Raw genomic sequence first — 26,830 nt, 5'->3', positions numbered from 1 at the left:
GCAGCGCACGCCACGTCACGCCAAGGGGCGCCACGTCAGCTCCTTCTTTCCCGAGAGATGGACTGTGGACAAGACTTGACCAAATAGGCAGCTTCTTCTCCATAGTTTAGGGCTTGCTAAACTCCATCTGAAGATTGTCCCAACATTGAGCAGCGGCGCAACATTGCAACCATAGCAAGTTGTGATCAAGTGAAGTTTGCTTCACAGCAATAGCGGTGAACTGGGAAAGAAGACCAACAGGTGTTGATGCACTAGAGCACTATTACGCAGCTAGGGTTTTACAAAGGATTACACAAAAACTAAACTTCTCAGCTAGGGTTTTAACAAGGATTAAATAGAATCCAATCTTCGTTCTTTCCAATTATTTACATTGAAACACACGGGAATCTAAACTTCACAGCTAGGGCATAAAAAAAACACACACACACACACACACACGTTCCAAGATTCACTCCTAGTTAACAGCTCGATCTAGCCTTCACTTGTTCACTGTCGTCTTCCCAATGCCAATCCTTGGAGAAGAAGAAGCTGACTTCTTCACTCTTGTCTTCCCATTGTCAATGCTTGGAGAAGAAGAAGCTGACCTCTTGGAGAAGAAGGAGCTGACGTGGTGCCCCTTCGCATGACGTGGCGTGCGTTGCATCAGCTGGCGAGCTTCACTTGACGTAGCGTGTCCAGCTAAGTCATCCAGCGTATCAGAAGCAGCCTGACTCACTCTCTCCGGCAGCCACGTAAGCAAAGAGGGGCGGGAAAAGACCGGATGACCTGCCGGTGTGATAAAATCGAAACTGAGTGACCAAAAAACTTCAAATTAAAGCTGGGTGACCAATTTGCAAAAAGATGAAAGGTGGGTGACCTTCCAAAAAATTATCCCCATAAAAGCTTCAGAATATATGTTATATATTATAATTATTTAAAGTGACATGAATTATCCTAATTAGCAATTATGGTTAATTACTAATTTAAATGATTATCAATATATGATCTATATATACACACACTAGTTTATCCCAATTTCTTCACTAGCCAAACATAACCAAATGAATTCTAGGTGGACCTTGCATGTTAGTGTTGCTGAAAAAACAATTCATGCTTTTACGCTTAGAATGAGTAATAAATATAGCAAGTTTTTGGTCTAACAATACTAATTCCACTGCAAAAGACTTAGTTTGTGGGAAGCTTAATGCTCATGTTTGAAATGCGTTGGACAAAGGAGTGCAATGGGTCCTGGTTGTGGGTGCATAAACCAAATCCTTGTAAAAAACGGGTTAGAATACAAGAGTGGAAGCTCAATACTGCATGAGTGCACAACCCGAGTATTTGTGTTTGTCACATTTCTTAAAGAAGGTAATAAATATAGATTATTAACCTTGGTTATAATCTTATTTGTCATTCTTAGGGAGCAAGTAATTAGTGTAAAGATTTTGGTATATAAATTGACATTTCATCTACTAAACTATCTCAAAAAAATTTTAATTTTAAGTTTTTGCTAAAGATGTGTGGGTATGGCCTACCGAATAGTCAAAGCAAGTGATTACCATTAGATGGACTTTTCAATTATTATTCTAACCAAATTTCTTAGCATATTTCTTTATTTCAGTCATCCATTTTGTTTATATACATATTTCTATTGGCTTAAAAGTTATTTTATATTGTGAAAATTGTGGGGATATTTGAGTGATCATTTTTCTTTTTTTAATTGGAGATACGAGTACTTGGGACTTTCAACTCTCATTCAACAAGAGAGACATGCCGGCTTCCTGCATGGCTGCAAACTAGCAAGAGGAGCACCGACACTAACCCATTTATGTTTTTGCAGATGATTGCCTGCTCTTCCTAAGTGCAACAAGTGTGGAAGCAACTACTATGAAGCACATACTAAATCTCTATGAAGAAGAATCTGGTCAGCAGGTCAACCTTCACAAATCATCAATTATCTTTAATACCAACACTCCACTGCAAACTAAGAAAGCTCTCTACTCAATATTCGGTCTAACTGATACTCATACAAAATAGGAAAGTGCTTGGGACTGCCTCTATTAATCTAATGCAAGAAGAAAGATATCTTTGGCTTCATAAAGGATAGGGTGAGGATACGAGTGCAAGGTTGGAACAAACGCTTTTTATCTAGAGTTGGAAAAGAGATTCTCCTCAGGATAGTAGCTCAAGCTCTTCCAAACTATGCTATGCAAGTTTACTTGCTCCCTTCTACACTTTGTGAAGAGATAGAGCGAATGCTTAATGCATTCTGGTGGAACTCTAACAACATAAACCATCGAGGGATTTGTTGGGAATGGGTTTTTGAAGACTCCACAACCTCAATCTTGCACTCCTAGCAAAGATCGGGTGGAGACTCCTTGCAGTATAAAGCTCACTTCTTGCTAAAGTATTTCAAGCAAGGTACTTCCCAAGTGCCTCATTCCTTAATGCATAATTGGGATGCCACCCTAGTTATGCATGGAGAAGCATTTATGCAACCTGACACATTATCAAGGCATGTGCAATTCGAAGAATAAGGGGAGAAGAGACCATAAAAGTGTTCACTGACCCTTGACTTCCAGATGGGAATCCCTATGTTACCACAATACCATTGCCGAAGCATGCAACCTTAAGAGTAGATCAACTGATCCGGAATGAAACCAGGTAATGGGATCTTAATGCACTTGTTCAAGTTTTAAATTTGGAAGATGTAGCAAGGGTGCTAACAATGCTATTGTCTCAAAGGTTGAATGATGACTCATGGGCTTGGAGGTTAGATAGATAACAAAGGAAAATTTTTAGTTGAAACAGCATACAAGTTTCTCAACCCGAAAACAGAGGACAGACTGTTCAACAACTCTTGGAGTAAGCTTTGGCGAATCAACACCCCCTTCAAGTTAAAGCACTTGCTCTAGCGTTCAGTAAGAAATTACTTGCAACCAATGTAAATCTTCTTAGCAAACATGTATAAGTTAATCTATATTGACCAGTGTGTAATGAGCATGAAGAGCCTTCGAAACATACTTTGTTATCATGTCTATTTGCATAATAGACCCTGACTTCGTGTGGGATGAGCAACTTTGGACAAACATAAGGCTCCCTTAAGAAATGGCTGGGGCACAAGCTTGTTGTGTGCTCACCAGAAGAGTTGCAAAAGTTGATGTTCACAATATGGGCTATATGGAAACGAAGGAATGAGGTTGTATGGAAAAATGCGAAGCCTTCCCTATCATAAACCTTGCATATCTACACCATGAAGGAGTCTAACTTGTTGATAGCTAGCTCTACCAAGGTGAAAAAGGATGCAAACACATCAAGATCCCAAGGCTCCGCAGTCAAGTGGTTTCCTCCACCAATGGGTCTGATAAAACTAAATTGTGATGCAGCTTCCTTTGCCTACAAAGGGTGCACTGGATTAGCTTGGGTGGCCAAAGATTGTACAAGTAGACCCATTGTTGCATGGTCTCAATTAATACTAGGAAAACTAACTCCTAGCGTGGCAAAAGCTCTATGCATTCCGGAAGCACTGAACTAGGCCGTAAATAGTAATATCAATGATGTCCAAATTGAATCAGATGCCTTAACAGTGATCCAAGAGATCACCTCTCAAAGTTTGGACAACTTAGTGCTTGGCTCTATTATAGGAGATTGCACATCTATTACCTCCCACGTCTATCGAATAGATAATCACCTTGACCACTAATTGGCTCAAGAGTCCATTACTAGGCCAAGACTCTATGAATGGGCCTGTGCCCTCCCACAAGCTATTTCTATCTTGTTAGCCCAAGATTATTGTATGCAATTTCAGTAATGAATTTTCCCTTAAAAAAAAAAATTTGAAGTTACAAGTGAGCTGTTCTTAGCATGTGTCAACCCAAAGTCGAATTAAATGTAAGTTGTTCTTTTAGTTGTGCTAAATTACTCGGCTCCAAAGCTTGCGAAACCTTTATGAATATGGAGGAAAATTAGCTTTTCAAGTGTATTATAATATTTAGATCTTTTATTATCATACATCATTCAAATCAATTATGTTTTTGTCATTACTTGTAATTGAAGATTCTTTGAGGCCTCAAAATTTTCCAATATTTATCATTTTATTTTATTTTATTTTTCACTTTATTAACATTTACTCACCCTTTGTTTACAATAATTCCTATTAAATGTATATACCTATTGTTTTGTAAAGCTTATTTATAAAAAAAATATTAAAAAAAAAAACTAGTTATAAAAGAATTATCCTCAAGTATAAGTTGATTGTTTGTATTTCTTTTAACTTTTATGTGCATATATAAACCTTTTTAGTAAATTGTAGTAGTTTTGAATGTTTAATGGTATAAATTAATTAATTACTTCAATACCATCAATGAATATTTATAAAATGATTGTAACATTTTTAATAAAATAATTTTTATATTTCAATATTTTTGTAGCTTCACTTACATGGGCATTGTACTTTTAATTTTGTTTCTTCTAAATGTTGCTTATTTTGTAGTTGTTCCCAAATAGGATAGGGTTGCTTTTCAAGCCAGAAAACCTCATTTAAAGAGTATTATAAATTGTATAATATTCTTTCATGGTGTTAATTTGTGTTTTGCTACTGGTATAATCAATCATGCAGGTATATTGTGGAAAGTGAAAAATGATCCTTGGTAGCTTAAAATTCTACACTAGGATCAACATTCTTCTTTGTGAAGGAAGTTGTTGGTTTACAACATAAGAAGATTGTATTATCTGTTGGTTTAGATAAAAAGAAAGTTGGTTTTGATATATTGGTCAATAAATATAAATTTAAGCATCAAATCAATTATGAATGTATGAATATACTGCCAAATCCATGTGTAATTAACTTATACATGGTACAAACAAAGTAAGTGGATAAACTCTATATTTAACTATAATATGATGGGGTTCTTTTAATTAGATTACACATGTTTTTCTTTTGGCATTATTAATTGAACTTTTCCATCAAAATTTTCAACCACCAATTCTGTTTTTTTCTTGTTGTTATTTTGTATTTCCATTTTGCTTCTTGTAAGTATTTATTATTTTGTTATTATTTATAAACAAGATAAGGTTACTTTTCTAAATAAAATCTTATTTGAAGGGTATTATAAACTGTATAATATTCATTCATTGTGTTGATTTGTGTTTTGCTACAAGTTGAAGCAATCAAGCGGTTATATTGTGAAAGGAGAAAAATGATGTTTGAAAATATAAAATTATGTAAGATGGTCAACATTGTTCTGTTTTTAATTGAATTGCTTGTTTACAATATAAAAAGATTTTATTATTGGTTGGTTTAGAAAAAAAAAAGGTAGTAAGTTTTGATATATTGGCTAATAAATATAAATTTAAGTATCAAATCAATCACTATTGTATGAATGCACTACCAAATCCATGTGATGTTAACTTATAAATGGTACAAATAGGGTAAAAGATAAACTTCATAATTAAACTTTTCAGTCAAAATTTGTAGTTGTTTATTTTGCTTTTGCAATTTTGATTATTGTAAATATTACTTATTTTGCTATTATTTCTAAATAGGATAGGGTTGCTTTTCTTGTTAAAAACCTCATTTTTCCTTGATGGTATTGATTTTTGTTTTGCTACTTGTAGAAGTGATCATGTGGTTGTATTGTGGAAGGAGAAAAAAATGATCTTTGAAAGCAAAAACTGTACAATTAGATCATCATTCTTCCGCGCATTGTGAAAAGGGTTTCTAGTTTATAGCATAAGGAGAATTTATTATCGGTTCGTTTCGTTAAAAGGATAGTTGATTTTAATATATTGGCTAGAAAGATGTGAATTTATGAGTCAAATCAGTTAATGTACTACCAAATCCATGTGATGTCAACTTATACCTGGTACACATAGGGTAAGCGGACAAACTTCTTACTATATGGTGGAGTTCTTTTAACTAGATTATACCTTTTTTCTTTTAGTATCTTTAATTGAATTTTTTTCATCAAAATTTCAACAACTAATTGTTTATTTTTCCCCACAATTTTGCTTCTTCTAAATGTTTCTTATTTTGTCATTGTTTTCAAATATGAAAGGTTACTTTTATAGTTAAGAAAACTAATTTGAAAGGCATTATAAATGATATAATATTTTTTTTATAGTGTTGATTTTTGTTTTACTACCGATGAAAAAGATAATACTGTTGTATTGTTAAAGAAGAAAAATGAACTTTGGAAATAAAAAATTCTGCATTAAGATCAACATTCTTCTTCTATTAAAGTGGTTGCAAGTTCACAGTATAAGAAGATTCTATTATTTGTTGGTTTAGATAAAATGATAGATTGTTTTGATATATTGGTTGATAGATGTAAATTTAAGCATTAGATCAATTGTCAACGTATGAATGTATTGCCAAATTCATTTGATGTCGATTTTTAAATGGTACAAAAAGCGTAAATGGTTAAACTTCTTACTTAACTGCAGTATGCTGGATTTGTTTTATCTAGATTATGCCTTTTTTCTTTCAACACTTTTAATTGAACTTTTCAATCAATATTTTTAACCACCACTTATTAATTTTTCCATTGTTTTTTTTTTCCAATTTTTATTTTTATTTTCTAAATGTAGCTTATTTTATTGCTATTTCATGGTGTGGATATGTAGTTTGCTACCGGTGAAAGCAATCATGTGGTTATATTATAGAAGGAGAAAAATGATCTTTGAAAGTCCAAAATTTTGCACTATTATCAACATTCTTTTGTTGTGAAGGGAGTTGCTAGTTCATAGCATAAAAAGACTTTAATATTGCTTGGTTTGGATAAAAAGATAATTGATTTTGACATTTTGGCTGAAAGATATGAATTTAAACATCAAATCAATTACCAATATATAAATGTACTACCAAATATACGTGACATCACTTAATGTATGGTACAAATAGGATAAATGTATAAACTTGTTACTCAACTACAGTATGTTGGAGTTCTTTTAACTAGATTATGCCTTTTATTATAGTATAATATTACTTATTTTGTTGTTTATTCTAAACAAAAATAGTGTTTTTTTCTCACTAAAAAAATCTCATTTAAAGGGTATTATGAATATTATAATATTGTTTTTTGGTATTGATTGGTGTTTTGCTACCAATAGAAGTGATCATATTGTTGTATTGTAGAAGGAGAACAATGATCTTTGAAAGCTTGGAATACTATACTAGGATCAACTGTTATGTATCCTTATCAGATTCAACAAAAATCTTCTTGGATTCAACTTAATGTACAGGATGCTAAACACGTGGTAGAAGATAGCCACGAAGGCGTATCACACGAGTGGTGTACACCAATAAGCAGAGGCAAAGTGGAGCTGATTAATTCGGGACATGTGGACGGCAGGATACAAGAGGCGGTTATTGAATCAACGGTGGAGAAGGAGCCAAGGAGAAACAAGGGACAGAGAGAGCATGATGTGTTCTGGAAGGATTTTGTTTTCACGGATTAGTACAAGATAAAAAAAGGAGGAGGGGAATCAGAAAAGATATTGAAGAAATGAAGAAGAAGAGGTCCAACTCGTTGAAGAGGGATTAGGCTGGAGGTCTCGCTGGAGTTCTAGTTACTGCTCTGCATTTACTTACTTTCTGTTATTAGCTACTAATAATTCAGTTTCAAAGAGGAACTTTGTTGATTCTCTTGGTTGGTTCTATTGGTTATCTTGTTAATGAACCTTATCTCTTGATTTGATCTTTGCTTGGATGTTTTCTGGTAATGAAATGAGCTGAATCAGCTCTATAGTGGTGTTACCGTTAAGGAATTAGTTTCTTTGTTGAATATTCATTACATAAACTTTCTTCTTCCATGAAGGTGGTTGCTAGTTTATAGCATAAGAATATTCTATTATCGGTTGGTTTATATTAGAGAATAGTTGGTTTTGATATATTTAGTGATAAATATGAATTTAAACATCAAATCATTTACCAATGTATGAATGTATTATCAAATCCATGTGGTATCAGCTTATACATGGTACAAACAAGGTAAATTAATAAACTTCTTACGCAATTACAATATGTTGGAGTTCGTTTAACTGGATTATGCATTTTTCTTTTTGGTATTTGATGCACTCTCCGCAAGTGTACGGGTCACACACAAGTAATATAGTTGTACCCCGTGAGGGGTAGGGTTGTCAAATCACAGGAACTGGACTTAAAGTACTAATTCTTCTTCTAGTCTCTAGTTAAACAAGAAATGTGTTTGGTTTAAAGAAAGAAAATGAAACAAGTAAAGGAAATAACAGGTGGAATTATTAGGTAGATTAGGATTGAGGGTTCAACAACAAGAGAGCAATGCCCCTGGATGATTCCTATGAGCTATAGTATACCGACTTACTTCTAATGCCTACCAGGTACATTCTACGGTTCTTATGTGTGCTCAAGAGCAATGTTACATTTATAGTTCTCAAATACACCAAGTTTTGCTAAGGTAACTGTGGTTTCATACACATCGAGTTTTGAAATCACACAGGGCAACTACAACTATGGCAATCCACACACCAAGTTTTACCTAAGAAACTGTGCAAACCAAACATATCAACACATGATTAAACACAAGAAACCAAAAGAACTCCTTAGAACATTAAAATCAAATATTCAAAGCATACAAAGCATCCTAGTTCAACATTCCAGGGCACCATGGACGGTTAGCCCCTCATGGATGGATACAACATGGAAGAATTAAATAAAGATCTAAGGAAAGAAAATATGACTCCCTCCTTCTCAAGATATTCTTCCTAGTTGAGCTTCCTTGATGCTAACCCCACTTCCCTTGTGTCTTTGACTCATCCTTGACCCCATTAGACGGTGCGGTGAAGCTTGATCTTCACCCTCATCAAAGTCCTCCGACAAAAATGAGGTTGAAACCCTAGAAAGCTGGAGTTAAAAGGTTGATTTTGGGCTCGACATGGTCTAAGCACATTCGTTCTTGGACCGTGCTTTCTTGTTGAGATTTCTGAGTGAATCGGCTAAGTGCTCACCTGGGAAAATTAGGGGGAGGAGCATGGTCATGCTCCGCTTGTGCTTCTCCTGTGCATGATCGTGCTAGGAGCATCTTGAGCGTGCTTCCCCTGCTGAGTAGAAACCTTCATTAGACTGAGATAATCAGGGGGAGGCGCACGATCGTGATGAGACCGTGCTTGGCCTGAGAGCACCCCCCTTGCTTGAAATATCACTAGGTCGTCTTCCCGGTTGAGATAATCAGGGGGACAGAGCACAACCGTACTCTGCCAGTGTTCAACTTGAACACTTAGCAAAATCTTCATTCTTTTCTCGTTTCATTCCCGATTTCACTCCAAATTGCTTCGAGCCCCTAAATCCTACACAAAGAATAAATGTATCCAAAATAGCATCGAATATACACAAAAGTATGCTAAAGGACAAATAAAAGAATGAATTGAATGTAGATAAATATGATATAAAATGCACTCATCAATATTTTTAATTGAATTTTTCCATCAAAATTTTCTACCATCAATAATTTATTTTTTTGTTCATTTTGCTTTTTCAATTTCGCTTCTTCTTAACACCACTTATTTTGTCATTGTTTCTAAATATGATAGGGTTACTTTTTTAGCTATAAAAATCTCATTTGAAGAGTATTATAAATAATACAATATTCTTTTCTGTTGTTGATTTGTGTTTTGATACAAGTGGAAGCGATTATACTGTTATACTGTAAAAGGAGAAAATTGATCTTTGAAAACCCTAAATTATACAATAAAATTAGCATTCTTCTTTTGTGAAGGCAGTTGCAAGTTTACGGCATAAGAAGATTCTATTATCAGTTGGTTTAGATAAGCGGATAGTTGATTTAAATATATTGGTTGATTTTTATATAAGAAGATTCTAAGTAACAAATCAGTTACCAATGTATAAATGTAGTACCAAATCCATATGATGCTATTTTATACATGGTGCGAACAAGGTATGTGGATAAACTTCTTACTTAACTGTAGTATGTTAGAGTTCTTCAAACTATATTATATCTTTTTTTTTATTTTGGTATTTTTAATTGAGCTTTTTCCATTAAAATTAAAATTTTCCAGCATCAATTGTTTATTTTGTTTTCCAAATTTCTCTTCTTCTATATGTTTCTTATTTTATCATTGTTTCCGAACATGATAGGTTTATTTTTCTAACTAAAAAACCTCATTTGAATGATGTTATAAACATTATAATATTTATCCATTGTGTAGATTTGTGTTTTGCTACCAGTGTAAGTGATTATGTGGTTATATTGTAGATGGTGAAAAACGATTTTTGGATGTCCAAAATTCTCCACATGGGTCAACATTTCTCTACTATGAAGGTAGTTGCAAAATTAAAGTATAAAAAGCTTCTATTATCAGTTGGTTTAGGAAAAAATTAGTTGATTTTGATATATTGGCCTATAGATGTGAATTTAAGCATCAAATAAATAACACATATTTAAACATACTCCCAAATTCATATAATGTCAATTTATATATGGTACACAAAGCGTAAACGGGCAAACTTATTACTTAACTATAGTATGTTAGAATTGTTATAACTTGATTATTCTTTTTTTCCTTTTGACATTTTTAATTAAACCTTTCCATCATGATTTTCAAACTTTACTTATTTATTTTTTGTTGTTTATTTTCGTTTTTCTCAAAGTTGCTTATTTTATTGTCATTTCGAACAGGATTTGGTTACTTTATTTAGCTAGAACCCTCATTATGGAAGGGGAAAATGATCTTTGAAAGCCCAAAACTCTGCACTACTATCCACATTCTTCAGCTATGAAAGGAGTTGCTAGTTTATAGTATAAAAAGATTCTATTATTGTTTTGTCTAGATAAAAAGAATGTTGCTTTTAATATATTGGTCAATAGATTTGAATTTAAGTATCAAATCAATTACCAATGTATGAATAAACTGTCAAATCCATATGACATTACTTCATAGATGGTACAAATAATGTAAGTAGATAAATTTCTTACTTAACTGTAGTATATTGGAGTTCTTTAAACTAGATTATGCCTTTTTTCCTTTTACATTTGTAATTGAAGTTTTTTATCAAAATTTTCAACCACAAATTGTTTATTTTGTCATTATTTACTTTGCTTTTCCAATTTTACTCCTTAATGCTGCATATTTTATCATTGTTCCTAAACAAAATAAGGTTACTTTTTTAGCTTGAAAACCTCATTTAAAGTGTCTTATAAACTGTTCAATATTCTTTCATAGAGTTTATTTGTGTTTAACTACAGGTGGAAACGATCAAGTAGTTGTATTGTTACAAGAGAATAATGACCTTTTGAAGCCCAAAATTCTTCACTATCATCAACATTCTTCTTCGATGAAAGTAGTCACTGATTTACAACAAAAGAAGATTCTATTATAGGTCGATTTAGATAAAAGATAGTTGGTTTTGATATATTGGTTGATAGAAATAAATTTAAGTAACAAATCAATTACCAATGCATGAATGTAGTATCAAATCCATATGATGTCAACTTATACATGCTGCAAACACGGTAAGTGGATAAAATTCTTACTTAACTGTAATATGTTGGAGTTCTTCTAACCATAATATATCTTTTTTATCTTAATATTTTTTATTAAGGTTTTCGAACAAAATTAAAATTTTCAACTATCAATTGTTTATTTTGCTTTTCCAATTTTGCTTCTTCTAAATATTGCTTTATCATTGTTTCTAAACTAGACAATAATACTTTTCTAGCTAAAATACCGCATTTGAAGGGTATTATAAAAAGTAAAATATTCTTTCATGGTGTAGATTTATGCTTTACTACTGATGGAAGTGATCATGCAATCGTAATATGGAAGGAGAAAATTGATTTTTAGGAACTCAAAATTTTGCACTAAAACAATAATCTTTTGTTTTAATTGTATTTGCTAGTTTACAGCATAAAAATATTCTACTATCAATTAATTTAGATAAAAGGATAGTTGGTTTTGATATATTAGATGATAGATTTGAATTAATGCATCAAATCAATTACTAATATATGAATGTATTGCCAAATCCATATGATTATACATGATACAAATAGGGTAACTGGATAAAATTCTTACTTCCTTCAATATGTTGGAGTTCTTTTAACTAGATTGTACAATTTTTTTTTAAGATATTTTTAATTGAACCTTTCCATCAAAGTTTTCAATAGCTAATTGTTTATTTGTAGTTATTTACTTTATTTTCCCATTTTGCTTTTTCTAAATGTTGTTTACTTTGCATTTATTTGTGATCATGCTGTTTTATTGTGGAAGGATAAAAAATAATCTCTGGAAACCTAAAATTTTACACTATGATCAATATTATTCTTCCATGAAAGTAGTTGCTAGTTTACAACATAAAAAGATTCTATTGTTGGTTAGTTTAGATAAAAGGATTTCTTGTTTTGATATATTGGTCGATAGATGTGAATTTAAGCATCAAATCAATTACCAATGTATGAACACACTGTCAAATTAATCCATGTGATGTTAAATTATACATGGTAAAAGCAAAGTAAGTTTATAAACTTCTTAAGTAACTGCAATATGTTGCCGTTTGTTTAATTAGATTATATCTTTTTCTTTTAATATTTTTAATTGAACTTTTCCATCAAAATTTTCAACCATTAATTGTTTATTCTATTGTTGTTTATTTTGCTTTCTCAAATTTGCTTCTTGTAAATGGCGCTTACCCTGTCATTGTTTCTAAATAGCATAGGGTTGATTTTCTAGCTAAAAACCCTCATTTGAAGGGTATTATAAACAATGCAATATTACTTCATAGTGTTTATTTGTGTTTTGCTATTGGTGGAAGCGATCATAAGATAATATTGTGGAATGAGAAAAATAATCTTTAATTTGGAAGCCCAAAATTCTGCACTAAAATCAACATTACCAATATGTCAATATACTGTCAAATCCATGTGATGTTAACTTATACATGTTATAAAAAAATGTAAGTTGAGAGAGTTCTAACTTAAGTACAAAATGTTGGAGTTCTTACTTAAGTACAATACATTAGATGATAGATTTTATTTAAAATTTTCTATCAAAATTTTCAACTAGTAATTGTTTGTTTTGTTTTCCAAATTTCTCTTCTTCTAAATGTTTATTATTTTATCATTGTTTCCAAACATTATAGAGTTACTTTTCTAGCTAGAAAGCTTCATTTGAATGGTGTTATAAACAGTATAATGTTCATCCATTGTATTGATTTGTGATTTGTTACTAGAGGAAGCAATCATGTGGTTATATTATGGATGGTGAAAAATAATTTTTGAATGCCCAAAATTCTGCATTAAGATCAACATTTCTCTACTGTAAAGGTAGTTACTAAATTAAATCATAAAAACATTCTCTTATCAGTTGGTTTAGATAAAAGAATAGTTGGTTTTAATATATTGGCCGATAAATGTGAATTTAAGTATCAAATCAATTACAAATGTATAAATGCAATGCCAAATCCATGTGATATTAATTTAAACATGGTGTAAAAAGTATAAATAGGCAAACTTCTTACTTAACTGTAGTATGTTGGAGTTATTTTAACTTGATTATTCATTTTTGTTTCTTTTGCCATTTTAAATTGAACTTTTCCATCACAATTTTCAACCCTTGTTTATTTTGTGTTAATTCCGGAGGGGTAGAAGTGTAATGACTTTTAGCTCAATCTCACATATAATGCAATCACACAATCTAACATACAAGAGAAAGGAGACACGAATTGGTTACCCAGTTCAGCACAACCTGCCTACGTCTGGGGGACCGAGCCCGGAGAGAACAATCCACTAAAAGAGGTGAAGAATGAAGAGTACAACACTCACTCTCACTCACATAATAACAAAGAATAACCCTCTCTAGATTATCCGATGTCCATTCTCCTCAACCCACATATTAGGGTCTCTTACTCATGGCACATCCTAAATCTCAAAATAGGGTATCTTATATATATGTCTCTATATCCTAAAATAGCTTCCTCTTTTAGAATCTCCACGACTTTTCAACTTGGGCACTTTCCAAAGTTAGACGTTGCAACTCCTATTGCAACTGAGTTTGCAATGTGGGTCATTTACTGATCCTGACTGAGTTCCAGCTCTCGTTGTAACATGACCTGCGATACCTCCAACCCTCCCGATTGCTCCAGTTCGCATCGATGCAGTCAACTCCTCCCGAGCTCTTTCTGCCAACAACTAGCCTCCTTCATCACGTCATATCAGCAGGTCCCTCTTCCGAGGGTCCCACCCACCTAGGCGCGTCCCCATCTTACCAAAAATGGTCTTCAAAGATCTCCATGATCTTTTTTCCAAACTTGATCTCCATTCATCCAAGTTTGGTCTTCAATACCTTGTTACTAAACTTGATCTCTTTTCATCCAAGTTTAGCTCTTCAAGATTTTCCAAGTATGATCTTCATTCATCCAAGCTTAGGTCATCAATCTTATGAACTTGACAAAGATAGCTTGTGCCCTTGTGTCTTCAAATAGTTCCGCCCATAATTAGTTTTGGAGTTTTCTTCAAATTGCTTTGCTAATTAGGGCCTTGAGAATCATGCTGGCTTGCTCTTGCCTTTCTTAGTATGTGTCTCCAAATAGCGTCACATCAAACCAAACTCCATGCAATCCTTAGTCTCCAAGAGATGATCTTCATACTTTCCAACAATAGATTATTCTTCTCTTTAGAATATCCTTCGCATGGTCTTTAAGAAATAGATCTCTCATGAAAAAATAGTTTACCAAAGATAGATTTTATCATCTTTGATCTTACCAAAGATAGATTAAATCATATCTAAGATAAAGTTACTTTTCAAGAGAGATTCTTTCACCTTGATGCTCTTTCCAAAAATTGACTCTCTAATAGGTTTTCTCCACATAGTTCATTTAGAGAGATCCTTCAAATATAAGCTCCTACCATGACCTTCCAGTCTTCATGTCTTCATTTTCTCTTCTTGCCATATCATCATCCTTGACACCTTATTTGCCAAATCATTCTTTTGCCAAGCCAGCTTTTATATGTGTCAAATAATACCAATTATAGAGCTCCAGCTCTAACATTTTGTTTTCCCAATTTTGCTTCTGTTAAATGCTGCTCACTTTACCGTTATCTCTAAACAAGATAAGGTTATTTTTATAGCTAAAAATCTCATTTGAATGGTATTATAAATAGTAATATAGTTTTTTATGGCATTGATTTGTGTTTTTCTACTGATGAAAACAATCATGCAATTGTATTATGAAAGGAGAACAATGACCTTTGGAAGCCCAAAATTCTTCATTACAATCAACATTCTTCTTCTATGGAAGTAGTTGCTAGTTTATAGCATAAGAAGATTTTATTATTGGTTTGTTTAAATAAAATGATAGTCAATAGATGTGAATTTAAGCATCAAATCAATTACCATTGTATGAATGTACTGTTAGATCCATGTGATTTCAACTTTTAAATGGTACAAGAAAGATAACCTGATAAACTTGTTACTTAATTATAATATCTTAGAATTCTTATAACTAGATTATGGCTTTTTGTTTTGTATTTTTAAGGAACTTTTCCATCAAAATTTTTGACTGCCAATTGTTTATTTTGTCATTGTTTATGTTGTTTTTCCAATTTTGCTTCTTATAATTGTTACTTTGTCATTGTTTCTAAACAAGATAGGGTTACTTTTCTCTCTAAAAAAACCCTCATTTGAAGGGTATTATAAACAGTTCGATCTTACTTCAAAATGTTGATTTGTGTTTTGCTACCAGTGGAAGTGATTAAGCCGTTGTATTGTAGAAGGAGAAAATGATCTTTGGAAGCCCATAACTCTGTACTACTATCAACATTTTTCTGCTATAAAGGCTATTGGTAGTTTATAACATGAAAATATTCTATTATCATTTAGTTTAGATAAAAAGATAGTTAATTAGTTTTGACATATTGGCCAATAGATTTGAGCTTAAGCATCAAGTCAATTACCAATATATGTATGTATTGCCAAATCCATGTGACGTCACTTTATACATTGTACAATTAGGGTAAATAGATAAAATTCTTACTTAACTACAATATGTTGGAGTTCTTTTAACTAAATTATATCTTTTATTCTAACATTTTTATTTAAAATTTTTTATCAAAGTTTTTAAACACCAATTGTTTATTTTGTCATTGTTTATGTTGCTTTTCTAGTTTTGCTTCTTCCAATTGTTGCTTACTTTGTAGTTGTTTTTAAACAAAATAGTGTTTCTTTTCTCACTAAAAAATCTCATTTGAAAGGTATTATAAATATTATAATATATTCCTTCATTGTGTGATTTGTGTTTTGCTACTTATGAAAGAGATCATGTGGTTGTATTGCGGAAAGAGAAAAATAATCTTTGGACGCCCATAATTCTGCACTAAGATCAGTTCTAATTTACAACATAAGAAGATTCTATTATCGGTTGGTTTAAATAAATATATATATATATATATATATGGTTGCCTTTGATATATTGGATGATAAATGTGAATTTAAGCAGCAAATCAATTACCAATGTATGAATGTATTGCAAAATCCATGTGTTGACAACTTATACATGATACAAATAAGGTAAGTGGATACTTCTTACTTAATTGTGATATGTTGGACTTCTTTTATCTAGATTATGCCTTTTTTTTTTTAGCATTTTTCATTGAACTTTTCCAACAAAATTTTCAATCACTAATCGTTTATTGCTTTATTCTTCATTTACATTATCATATCATGTCTATTTCCTCATATATTTTCTTAAATTATGTTTGCTTCCATCTATAAGTATTTTATCTACATTTGCCTACAAACCCATTTTCTATTCATCTATCTGTAGTGGTTTTGACATAAACAATCATTTCAAATCTTATTTGTTTCTTTCAAACTTTGAAATTATTGTTTCCTAAACATTTCATAAAAAAAATTGTAGTTAGTGATAGTTCCCGTGGGTTATTATGTTTAGGAGAATCACTCAATCTCACAAGAATATAAAGCGCGCGCACACACACACACACACACACACACACACACACACACTCAAGCAAGAGAAAAAAGACACATAAGTTGGTAACCCAGTTCGGCACAATCTTGCCTACATCTGGGGGGCCAAGCCTGGAGAAACAATCCACTAAAAGAGGTGATAGAATAAACAGTACAACACTTCCTTACTCTCTCAAAACAAAGAATATCCTCTTAAGATTGCCCGATGCCCACTCTCCTCAACCCTCACCAAAGGGTCTCTCACTTGTGGCTCATCCTAATTTTTCAAGCATGGTATCTTATATAGACGCACCTACGTCCATTAGATCCTTTCTCTTTTAGAATTCTCCGCGGCTTTCTAACTTGGACACTTTCCAAGGTTAGATGTTGCAACACCCATTTGCAACACTACCTATCTTACTAAACATGACTAAGTTCGAGTCAGTTTCACCCGAACTTGTGACACCTTCAACCTTCTTGATTCCTTCAGTCCGCTTTGTAGCAGTTGACTCGTACGAACTCCTCCTACCTGCAACCGCTTCCTTCCTCACATCACTTCAGCAGGTCTCATCTCCCAAAGAAAGAGCCTACCAAGGCACACGCAACCATCTCACCAAAGATGGTCACCGAAGATCTCCCAATCTTTTTTCCAAATTTGGTCCAAGTTTGGTCTTCCCATATGATTTTCGTTCGACTCATGGAAATATTGTTACTAAAGTTGATCTCATCTCATCCAAGTTTAGCCTTCAATATCCTCAAGCATGACCTTCATTCATCCATGCTTGGATCTTCAGATCTTCAATTAAATCTCAAGTAATCTTCAATCAATCCTCCATATATGATTTGTCTCCTTGAATAGCTCCATCCATAATAAGCTCTTAAATCTCCCCTTAAATTGTGTTGCTAAATATGGTCTTGATAATCACATTTTCTTGTCCTTGCCTATCTTAGTTCGTGTCTTCAAATAGCTTCTCACCAAACTAAGTTTCATACAATTTTCATGATGATCTTTATTTTTGCCAACAATAGATTATTCCTCTCTTTTAAAACTAGATCTTTCCTAAAAGGGGTTTTACCAAAAATATGATTTATCATCCCGGATCTTACCAATGATAGATACAATCATACCTAAGATAAAACTTACCCTTTTTGAAGAGATCCTTCTAACTTGATGCACTTTCCAAAATTAGTTAATCATCACATGAACCATTGAGAGGAATGTCGTCTAAACATGGTCTCCAAACATGATCTTCTAAGTCACATATCTTCACATGTCATGACACCAAGCTTTAGCCATATCAACATCTTAGTCACTCCTTCTTTTTGCCATGTCATCTCTCTTTTGCCATGTCAACTCTTGGCTTGTCACATAATGTCAATCCATGTTGTCAGACTTAACAGTTAGTTATATTAATAATTAATCATCTAAGCAAAATTCCCTTCAAGATTATTTTGTTGCTTCTTATATTTAAATATACCATAAAGCTACCAAAATAGTTAGTGTTAGTGCAACCGCACTATTTATTGGCATGATTTAACACCTAGACCAAGTGACGTGGCAACCAAGGTGATAAAGCATAATTGATAATGTGGCAAGCATGGTGACATGGCAAGGAGACTTGGAGTGCAAGGCAAACATCTTGAAGATCTTGATGGAGCTATTTTTAGTAAGTCTCTAACATGGAGCCAAATATCTTGCAGATCATGGTGAAGCTATCTTAAAGATCTTGGTGGAGTTATTTTTGGCAATGCATTACAACTTGAAGACAAGATCATATCAAGACCATATTTAGGTGATTTGATTGAAGACTAAATATGGTGGAGCTTAATTAAAGAAAGATCTATTCATGGTGTGAATGAAGGAGATATGATTTGAAGAATCCTTGATGAGAATCATTGAAGTCTATTAATCTGCAAGATTTGAGGACCAAACTTGGGTGAATTGAAGATCAAGTTTGGAGAATCTTTGAAGACCAAATTTAGGTGAATTGAAGACTAAGTTTGGCAAGTTTCGTGAAGACGCACAAGGACGCGTGCGCCTTGCGAGGGACTGCGTGATGAGGAACCCGAGGAGGTAGGCTAGTTGCCCGGCAATGGGATCGGGAGATTTGGGCTGCATCGACTCGGACTAAGCATGACCGGGAGGTTGATGGGTCTTGAGGTCGTCCCGCAACGTAACCGTAACTCGATCAAGTCGCGATCAGTAGCCATGTTGCAAACTTATGTTACAACAGGGAGTTGCAACAGCTAATTTCGGCAGGTTTTTAAATTAGTAGCGGCGGAGATTCTAAAAGAGGTATGTGCTATATTTGGGACGTTGAGGCGTCTATATAAGCTACTTTGCTCATAGATTGTAGGTGTGACTCTTGAGTGACTCTTTGAGGAGAGTGTGTGAGCACCAAACAATCTAGAGAGGGTAGTGATCTTTATTGTTGAGAGTGTGAGTGACAAGTGTTTGTACTCGTCTATTTTTACCTCTTTTAGTGGATTGTTTATCTCCGGGCTTGGCCCCCCAGACGTAGGTGAGTGGACGCCGAACTGGGTTACCACTCATTGTATTTGTTTATGTGTTTTTTCTTTATTGGTTTGTGTGAGACTTCTATGAGTGCTTAAGTGCTACTTAATACCCACAAACCACACCGGAGGAACTAACAGTTAGATCTTGAGATTTTGGCATTTCATCAAAATTTTCATAATTATATGCAATATAGATAAATATTAGTAAAATAATTTGAGAAGTTTGTTTTTTCATGTTTTGAAAATATGAATTATGTGATAACTATTTAAATTCCTTGTTTTTTATTAACCATATTTGCTTATTTTATTTGTAATATTTGAATCTATTACACTGTGCATGACAAACTTCTAGGCAATTTAGGGCATTAAGAAGTATTATTATTATTATTATTATTATTATTATTATTATTATTATTTTGTCTTGTTCTTTTCATGTCATGTTTTATAATTCGGTCTTTTTTGCAGTGATCCTGATAGACAACTTCATTTATTTGACATCTTGTTAAGAGAAAAGGAGATTTATTCTCTTTTATAGAAGCAAAAGAGTAGTCAATCTCAATCCGCACTGATCAACCAAGAATGACCACATGATGGATGGCATCTATTGTCAAGATCTGCATATTCTGTTATCCATTTATTTAATATCAGGTACAATGGGAAAGGATCTTCCCAAACTATACATGCAGGTCAATGGAGGGTTTTCAAAGCAATATGGCACTAGTCCATTCCATGGCTAATTTCAAGATCCTTAAATCAAAATATTTGCTCACACAATATGTAATAACTCTTACTATAAAATCTCTTTCCTTTTGTCATCAATGGGTATTTTTGTTGTTTTAGCCGATGTGTTTTGATTGACATGGACTGTTAGTTGATGTATTTCTATCTTATATCTTTTGCCAACTAAGATGATAATGTCTTATTTGAAAACAGAAATGGGCAGTGATATTAATATATGAGTTCATTGAAACCATGAAAGGAAGGCAATTATCCAATTGTCTTTTTTTACCATTGCACCATATTTTGTCATCAATCATGCTTGTTTTTCATTTTAGGTTATTGTGATGATGTTTGCTAATTAAAACCACATGATAATAATTAATTATGCAATGATGGCTATTATGCCATTTATACCAACAGAATGATAATTGTCTTCATTTATATTCTCTCTATCATTCCAAGTTTGGGACTTCATAGTAATTAAGACCTGTGTATGTGTGGGTATTTTTGTCATTTACCTTGATTGTCATAAGAACAAAATTCATTTGAGCCTTATTCATCCATTCTATTGACGGTACCATATCAGGTATGGATTCCCATGAGTATGCACTTTATTAAAAATAAAAATCACAAATAAAGTTGATTTCTTTTCAACCTAAAGTTTTCAAGGATTTCAATTAATTAAAGAATCTCCACTAATTGATTAATAGACATATCTAAAATATTTTTTATATAAAAAATTAATTTTAAAAATAGATTAGTTTATTGGAGGACTTATGATTATATTTGAAAAAAAAAATTATTTTTACATAAAATGATTTACTTTAATATATTATATTATAAATATTTTAAGAGGATTCGTATTCTATTAACATCAGTAGAATTCTATTCTACTAGCATTCTACGGACATCCGTTTTTCAGCCATTGGATTTGAATCTAATAGCTGCAAATCATCTTTCCTCGTAAACAGTACAGTACTTTCAAATGATATTCTAAATAATGAAAAGTGGGATAAATAGTATAAGTAGAATGTACAATTCTTTAATCTAAACTGTCATTTTATCATCGTAATAGTAATTGGGCAATTACAAATATTGAAGGTGATTTACACCCCCTCAGAAAATATTAAACAAATTACACCCAACTAATCTGTTTGAATGCAAAGATAAGGTTTTGGGCATGATTTATTACACTATTTACATGTATATGAATTAACTTTTATGTCTTTCACTCTCAATATCTACATTTTTTTTTAATGCCTAGACCTTCACAAATGCTCTTAATAAAATATCAAATACATTGAATAAGTTTTGGAGGGAAATTTTTTTTCCCATATTAATATTGATTTGGTTGACATGTGGTAATTTATTCCTTTACTTTATGATAAATACTAACAAAAGCTCAATATATAAGTAAAAATAATAAACAAATAAATAATCAACATATATGAGCAAATATTTTTTTATGGGGATTTTCACACAATTACAAACATTTTAAGGGTAGAAATGCAAAACTACATTATATTACTGACACTCACGAGCATTGAGAGGCCCTTCTCTGAAACCCAAACTCCGATTCCAGCGCTTCGTCGTCGTCCTCCGATCTCTCTCCTTCGTCGGCGAGATCACCATCGAATGGCATTGGAGGTCCGAGCACGAGCTCCGGGGAAGATCATCCTCTCCGGTGAGCACGCCGTTGTGCACGGCTTCACCGCCGTTGCCGCCGCCATCGACCTCCATACCTACGTCTACTTCCGTCTTCACTCTACCTTAGGTCCTCGTCTTTCCATATTTTCCCTTTTTTGAATGTTTTTCTTCTTTGTATTCGGGTTGAGGAGACGTGGAGGGATAGAAAGATGGGAACTTGGTTTTTGTTGTTTAAAATGTTGGTAAAAGTTGGGATTTTTAGGTATTCGGTGTGGTTTTCGTTTGAGTTTTATGGGTTTTTTTTGTTCTCTTTTTCTTGCCGGATGTTGATGATGATGGGCTTGTAGTGTCAGAGCTCAGAATTTGTTTTATTTTTTGACTTTTTCTTTCTTTCTTTCTTCTTTCCTGTTTTTTTTTCTCGTTTTCATTTCTGATGTTTCTCTCTTGTGTTCTCGGATTAATGGGGCATAGATATAAGTAGAAGAAAAGACATGATGGAAATTTTTTTCCTTTGGTTTTTGTAAATGTGTTTAGAAGTTGGAATTTTAGATATTTTTGGTTTGATTTACTAATGATTTTTGTTATGTATACTTTCTTTTCTTTTTCCAGACTATGGGTATAGGTTGATAGAGCTAGATCTCAAAGATTGTTTTTCCCTTTCCTTTCCTAATATTGCTTCCTTGTGTTCAGATTGAGGGGACATAGAATAAATGAGAAGGGAAAAGCAGAGGAAATTTGTTTTCTTGTGTTTGTGTAGATGTTCTCAATAGTTAAAATTTTTGAGAGATTTGGTGTGATTTATCTATGAATTTTGTAATTTTTTGTAATTTTTTGAAATTTTTTTTTTCAGATAATGATGATGGAGTGGTAGAACTAGAGCTCAAAGATTTGGGGTTAGTATTCTCTTGGCCATCACAAAGATTAAGGGAGATGTTCAGCGAATTGGGTTTGTCATCGAAGACTTGCTCGCCGGAATGTCTGAAAGTAATTACTTCACTAGTTGAGGAGCTGAGTTTTCCGGAATCTAAGATTGGCCTTTCTTCTGGAGTTTCTGCTTTCCTTTATCTGTACACCTCAATCATTGGGTGTGTGAGAGTGTGTTTGTTTGTGTTTTCACTTATCTGTTAGTTTTGACCATTAGTTGTCTATCGAAATATTTTTGAGTGTTTTTTTTTTTATCTTGATGTTTAGTTATAGGCCAGGAAAAGTTCGTGTTACCTCTGATCTCCCATTGGGCTCTGGTTTGGGTTCCTCGGCCTCATTTTGTGTTTCCGTCTCTGCTGCTCTGCTTGCACTGTCGGGTGCTGTTTGCGCAGACAATCAACAAAAAGGTTGGTTTGTGATGAGGGAGAATGAGCTTGAGTTGGTGAATAAATGGGCATTTCAAGGTGAAAGGATAATTCATGGCAAGCCTTCTGGTATAGATAACACTGTAAGCACATTTGGTAGGTGAACTCATCCATAATTTATCATTAAATTATTGCATTGCAATGTCGTTGAATATTTAATTTGAATCAGTGCAATAATTTTGTCTTCAAGTTTAAATTATGAGAGCTTCGTGTTATAACTTTCATAATGTTGGAAATCCTTTTCATCTACCGTTTCTTATTGTCTTGATGTGAGTCAGTGAAGCATATTTTTGTCCAGAGTTGATTATGATAGCATTGTCTGTAACAGGAAGCATGATCATGTTCAGGTTGAGTGAATTAACTCGTCTTAAATCTAGTGGTCCAATTAGAATGCTGATCACTAATACAAAAGTAGGGAGGAATACAAAGGCTTTAGTTGCTGGTGTTTCTGAAAGAACACTGCGGCATCCAGATGCTATGGCTGCAGTTTTTACTGCAGTCGATTCAATTAGCAAGGAATTGTCAGATGTAATTCAGTCAGCTGCTCATGATGATGTCTCCATTACTGCAAAAGAAGAGAAGCTAGAAGAGCTAATGGAAATGAATCAAGGGTTGCTACAGTGCATGGGTGTTAGTCATGCCTCGATAGATACTGTGCTACGGACAACACTGAGGTACAAATTGGCTTCAAAATTGACTGGGGCTGGTGGTGGAGGCTGTGTTCTGACCCTTCTACCAACATGTATCCTTCACGATTACTTTCATTTCTCCTATCATATCCACTTCTTGTTTTCTATTTCTCTGGTATTAGGCTTAGACACAATTGCCAATTTTGATCTTGTGTTTCACCACTCACACACATGGCATGATTACATACTAAGTCATTTCATCTCTATAAGTTATTTGTTTCAGATATATTCCTGTATAGGTTGTCTTGTCTTCCTTTGTAGTTTATATCAAGGTGTAGCTTCGTTTTGTTTTCTCCTTGATGTATATAGAGCACTGACAATATAAAAGACCATATCTTTCACATCATTTAAGTTCTATATTATAGATGTTACTGGCATATGCTGGAAATGTATAATATCTAGGTTTAGATGTGAGAGAAAACTGGTAACCATTTTGATTGTGTTGTTTTCCAATGCACCTCTAGAACATAGAGAACAAGTGTTGGAGTCACATCAACATAAATTACAGATAAATGTACTTTTGTCGGTCATAACCATATTGAATTATCTTATTGTTTTGAGTTTGCTTAGATCTACATATTTATACTTTATAGATTCAGTTCACTGAGTTGACTTCATTATCCTGTAAAAAGGATTGGATTTTGCAAATTAAGTTAAAATGGTGAACACTGAAAGAGCAATTTGATTAAGCCTGCTAAATGGGATGAAAGTAGTTTAACAAAAAGGCATTCATCAGAATATTCTTACTGATGTGTCTCATTGGTTGGGTTGGGTCCCTTTTTTTTGTGGGACCAGATTTCTAGTGGAAGAAACTTATATTTGCTTTCCAGCCTTATAGAATCGTAACCCCTCCTTAACCTCTAAGAAAAAGGCATTAGTCAGAATGTTATTACTTATGTCTGTATGCTATAACTAGGCGCTAGTGATTTATTTGAGCTTATTAATTTAAATTATGGTTCTTTATTTGTTGTCAAGGGGTCTGCTATGTAGCTTGAAAATGTTGCCATTGGTTGAGCATTGTGCAAACAAGCAAGTGTGTATGATGGTATATGCCCAATATCATGATGAATCTGAACTTGTAATTTCTATGTTATTCGCTGAAGTAATGTGGCTTTCTTATTCATGATGTACACCTAAGATTCCCTATTCTCATTTTGTCATTTAGCTCTTTCTTGAAATTGTCTTATATATAATAGATTAGCTATGTATCTCTGCATCTAAATCCCCAATATGAGATCGCAAGTCATCTAGGCTGTGCATCTCATATCTGTTGAAAGTCTTGTCAGTGAAAGATTTACAAAGAGAATGATATCAAGCATGTTTTTGTAAAGAAAAATATGCATTCCTATGTTATATTCGTTCTGCTCATATTGCCAGGGTGTAGATTCTCAAAAATTTATTATTACTTTTTCTAGGCTATAGCTCTTTAGGTAATTTTGTTGGTAGTTTCAAGCTGTGTAGTGCATTATTTATAAAGGTAACCTTCAAATAGACCATGTGGTCAAGAAGCAAGCCTTGCTCATCAGTTTTACAGGAAATGATGGAATAGTGGACTTCACATGCCAATGATCATCTGCATATTGTTTTAAGTATAAACAGAATATTTTATATTTATACCAGCTACTGAAGTTTTCGTAGGGTTATAGTGTTCTTTACTCCTTTCTTTAAAAATCTTGACTTTGTGATTGCCTCTCTATCTTGAAGTTAAAAAAGGTAATTTTCCCCATTTATTCAGTTCTGGCTGCCATAAGTGTAGAAGTCTTCTTCAACATTTTCTTGCATCTTGTTCTTCAAATGTTTATAGAGCCTCGTTGTGTCAACAAGTTGAGTTTTCAGATATTTTTATAGGCCTCTGCTTGTATATTGCATGAATCTTGATTAATACTTATATGTTATCATCCATGTTTTAGGTTATTTTCAGTTTCTGCTGCTTAAATTATAGTGCATCTCTTCAATTTCTCTTTATGAGAAATCATTGCATTTTGTATAAATGGATTCCTTCTATCCTCTCTAAGTGATCTTTAAAAGTAAATGACTTAAAGGACTAGCTTTTAAATTTCAATTTAGAATTCCATTACCTGATTGTACTGAATTTTTGTTTTCGATTGAACCTCTTTTTTTTTTATCTTTCCAAATGATACCTTGACTTATGCATCAGTACTTTCAAGCACAATTGTGGATAAAGTCATTTCTGAGCTTGAGGCTTGCGGGTTTCAGTGCTTGAAAGTGGAAGTTGGTGGTAAAGGACTTGAAGTCTGTTTCACTTGATGGTTATAATCTTGAGACACCATGGCCATAATTCGGTATCGTTGATATAATTGTTAAATTTGGATCATGATGGATGAAAGAAGAGTTTGAAAGATGAAGAGGCATCCATACTTCCTCTGTGCTCCAATGTTATTATCTAAGTTCAAATTTTTCATGCTTAATTTGCCTTTTTTGTGTGACCGTTATGTAATTTCGTGACTTTCTGATACTCTGGGGCTCCTTATGAAGTAATAATTCTTTCCGTGTTATGTTATGGCTTTGCAGGTGTTCATTTTGATTGCCAAGTTAGAGTGGAAATGCTTGCATGTTGTTAAGGTATGAGTGAATTTACTGCATTGTCATTGTTCTTATTATATAGTTTATGGTCCTTTTGGAGTCAATTCTATTTATTTATTTGCTTCTAATCTAAACTTATTTAGGTTATGAAATAAGTACTGTTTGTAAATGCATCTTTACAAATATGTTTTTATAAAACAAACAGTTTTGGTGTTTTTCCAAAACTCAAGCATTTATTTATTTTTTTTAAAATTTAAAAATAAAAGAATAGGAACATTAGACACTTGTTATAGGCTTGATATAGTCCAACTTGACTTGGAAGGATTTGGGTTGGGTGTAAGCGGGTTTGTGTTGACCCGTTTATTTATGCAAATAACTTTCGATCAATTTTAGGTCAATTATTTAATATATGAAATTTCATGGTGAAAA

The 26,830-nt window shown here is 33.1% G+C and overlaps 1 protein-coding gene across 1 annotated transcript; it reads left to right on the top strand.

The window, feature by feature from the left end:
- Positions 1-21,708: 21,708 nt before the first annotated feature.
- Positions 21,709-26,373, top strand: LOC120263918 (mevalonate kinase). The gene is made up of 5 exons (XM_039271898.1): positions 21,709-21,946; positions 22,670-22,904; positions 23,011-23,264; positions 23,497-23,910; positions 26,016-26,373. The coding sequence occupies exons 1-5, from the start codon at positions 21,808-21,810 to the stop codon at positions 26,123-26,125; spliced, it is 1,152 nt and encodes a 383-aa protein (XP_039127832.1). The 5' UTR covers positions 21,709-21,807; the 3' UTR covers positions 26,126-26,373.
- Positions 26,374-26,830: the final 457 nt, after the last annotated feature.

Source organism: Dioscorea cayenensis, chromosome 6 (genome assembly GCF_009730915.1).
Source record: "Dioscorea cayenensis subsp. rotundata cultivar TDr96_F1 chromosome 6, TDr96_F1_v2_PseudoChromosome.rev07_lg8_w22 25.fasta, whole genome shotgun sequence".
NCBI classification, from domain to species: Eukaryota; Viridiplantae; Streptophyta; class Magnoliopsida; order Dioscoreales; family Dioscoreaceae; genus Dioscorea; species Dioscorea cayenensis.
Note: the sequence above shows the minus strand (reverse complement) of the source record. Positions and strands in the feature narration are given on the sequence as shown.